The sequence below is a fragment of the Propithecus coquereli genome, unplaced genomic scaffold (genome assembly GCF_000956105.1).
Source record: "Propithecus coquereli isolate 6110/MARCELLA unplaced genomic scaffold, Pcoq_1.0 Scaffold54, whole genome shotgun sequence".
Lineage (NCBI taxonomy): Eukaryota > Metazoa > Chordata > Mammalia > Primates > Indriidae > Propithecus > Propithecus coquereli.
In genome coordinates this window covers 1,200,050-1,201,640 of record NW_012151285.1, presented here as the reverse complement: position 1 = coordinate 1,201,640, position 1,591 = coordinate 1,200,050, and the positions used below count along the sequence as shown (strand labels likewise).

The 1,591-nt window shown below is 44.1% G+C and overlaps 1 protein-coding gene across 1 annotated transcript in view; it reads left to right on the top strand.

Annotated features, from left to right (window-relative positions):
* IFNGR2 (interferon gamma receptor 2 (interferon gamma transducer 1)) overlaps nt 1-1,591 on the top strand; it is a 24,162-nt gene that overhangs the window by 10,936 nt on the left and 11,635 nt on the right. Inside the window, exon 3 of the mRNA XM_012657333.1 lies at nt 473-692. Coding sequence (XP_012512787.1) covers nt 473-692 — 220 coding nt within the window. The remainder of the gene's footprint in view (nt 1-472; nt 693-1,591) is intronic.

The window sequence follows — 1,591 nt, the reverse complement described above, 5'->3', positions numbered from 1 at the left end:
CACCCCTGTTAGAGTGCAGTGGCGTCATCATAGCTCACAGCAACCTCAAACTCCTGGGTTCAAGTGATCCTCCTGCCTCAGCCTCCCAAGTACCCAGGACTACAGGCTTGACACCATGCCTGGCTCATTTTTTTGTTTTTAGTAGAGACGGGGTCTCGAACTCCTGAACTCAAGCGATCCTCCCACCTCGGCCTCCCAAAGTGCTAGGATTACAGGCATGAGCCACCATGCCCGGCCAGATATCAGATTTCTTTTTGGGGTGATGGAAATGTTCTAACATTAGTGTGGTGATAGTTGCATAACCTTGTGCATATACTAAAAACCATTGAATTGTACACTTTAAAAATGGGGAAATTGTAAGGTATGTGAATTGTATCTCAATAAAGCTGTTTTTAAAAAATCAGTTCTGAGGAAACAGTTACATATGAAGAAGAGAGAATTCTGTGAATTGAAATCCTGTCTTCCTTCGCAGCACTGCCAGTGAGTGGTTCGAGGTCACCCCCAAGTCCGTAGGGGTGAACTGTACACAGATCACAGCGACAGAGTGCGACTTCACCGCGCCTGGCCTCTCCAAGGGCTTCCCGATGGATTTCAATATCACTCTGAGACTTCGAGCTGAGTTGGGAGAACTCCATTCTGCCTGGGTGACAATGCCTTGGTTTCAACACTATTTGAACGGTAAGAAAACTGGAGTATAAAACTGCCTTTATACTTTCCCGGCTTTCTTCACTTGCCTCTTCAATGAATACGCAGTGACCTTGGAGGCTGATGCTAGGAGAGTGTGACTTGCTAAACCAGGGGTCAGCAAACTACAGCCTGCAGGCCAAATCTGGCCCACCACCTGTTTTTGTAAATAAAGTTTTATTGGAACCTGGTTATGCTCGCCTTTTAACGTGCCTGTGGCTGCTTTCATGCTGCAACAGTGGAGTCGAGTAGTTGCAACAGGGACTGTTGGGGTCTGCAAACCTGAATTTACTCTGGCCCTTTACTGAGAAAGTTTGCCGACCTCTGTACTAGACGGATGCTAGCAGATTGGCCTCACTGATCACCTTTACCTGTTCTGGTGCAACTTCTTTTATGTTGAAGAAAGACTTTCATTCTACCTCGAACAGTGTCTGGCATGTGGCAGGTATTCACTAAGTATTTGTTGAGTGATTGAATGAACAAACATGTCCCCAGATATTGGAAGGAGGTAGAAGGACCTCAGATACTAGTTCCTACATTTGTTCCTTCAGTGATTCATTTGTCACGTGTCAGCTGTGCCAGTTGTTTCTTTATTGTCTGTGGTTCATGCACCCAGAACTTATTTGGTTCCTGATTCAAACAAACTAAAGACAATTGAGGAAATGTGATCACTGTATAGATACATGATGAAATAGTGAGCAATTGTTAGTTCATTTTATGTGTTATAATGGCATTTTGGTGAAGTTTTTAAAAGGGAGGGGTGGTCCTGGTTAAGACAGTATATTTTATATTATGTATTTTTTACCACAATAAAAAGAAATTGGGGAAAAAAGAGGGAACCTGTCTTTTAAAAGTACGTACTAGGCCGGGCACAGTGGCTCACGCCTGTAATCCTAGCACTCTGGGA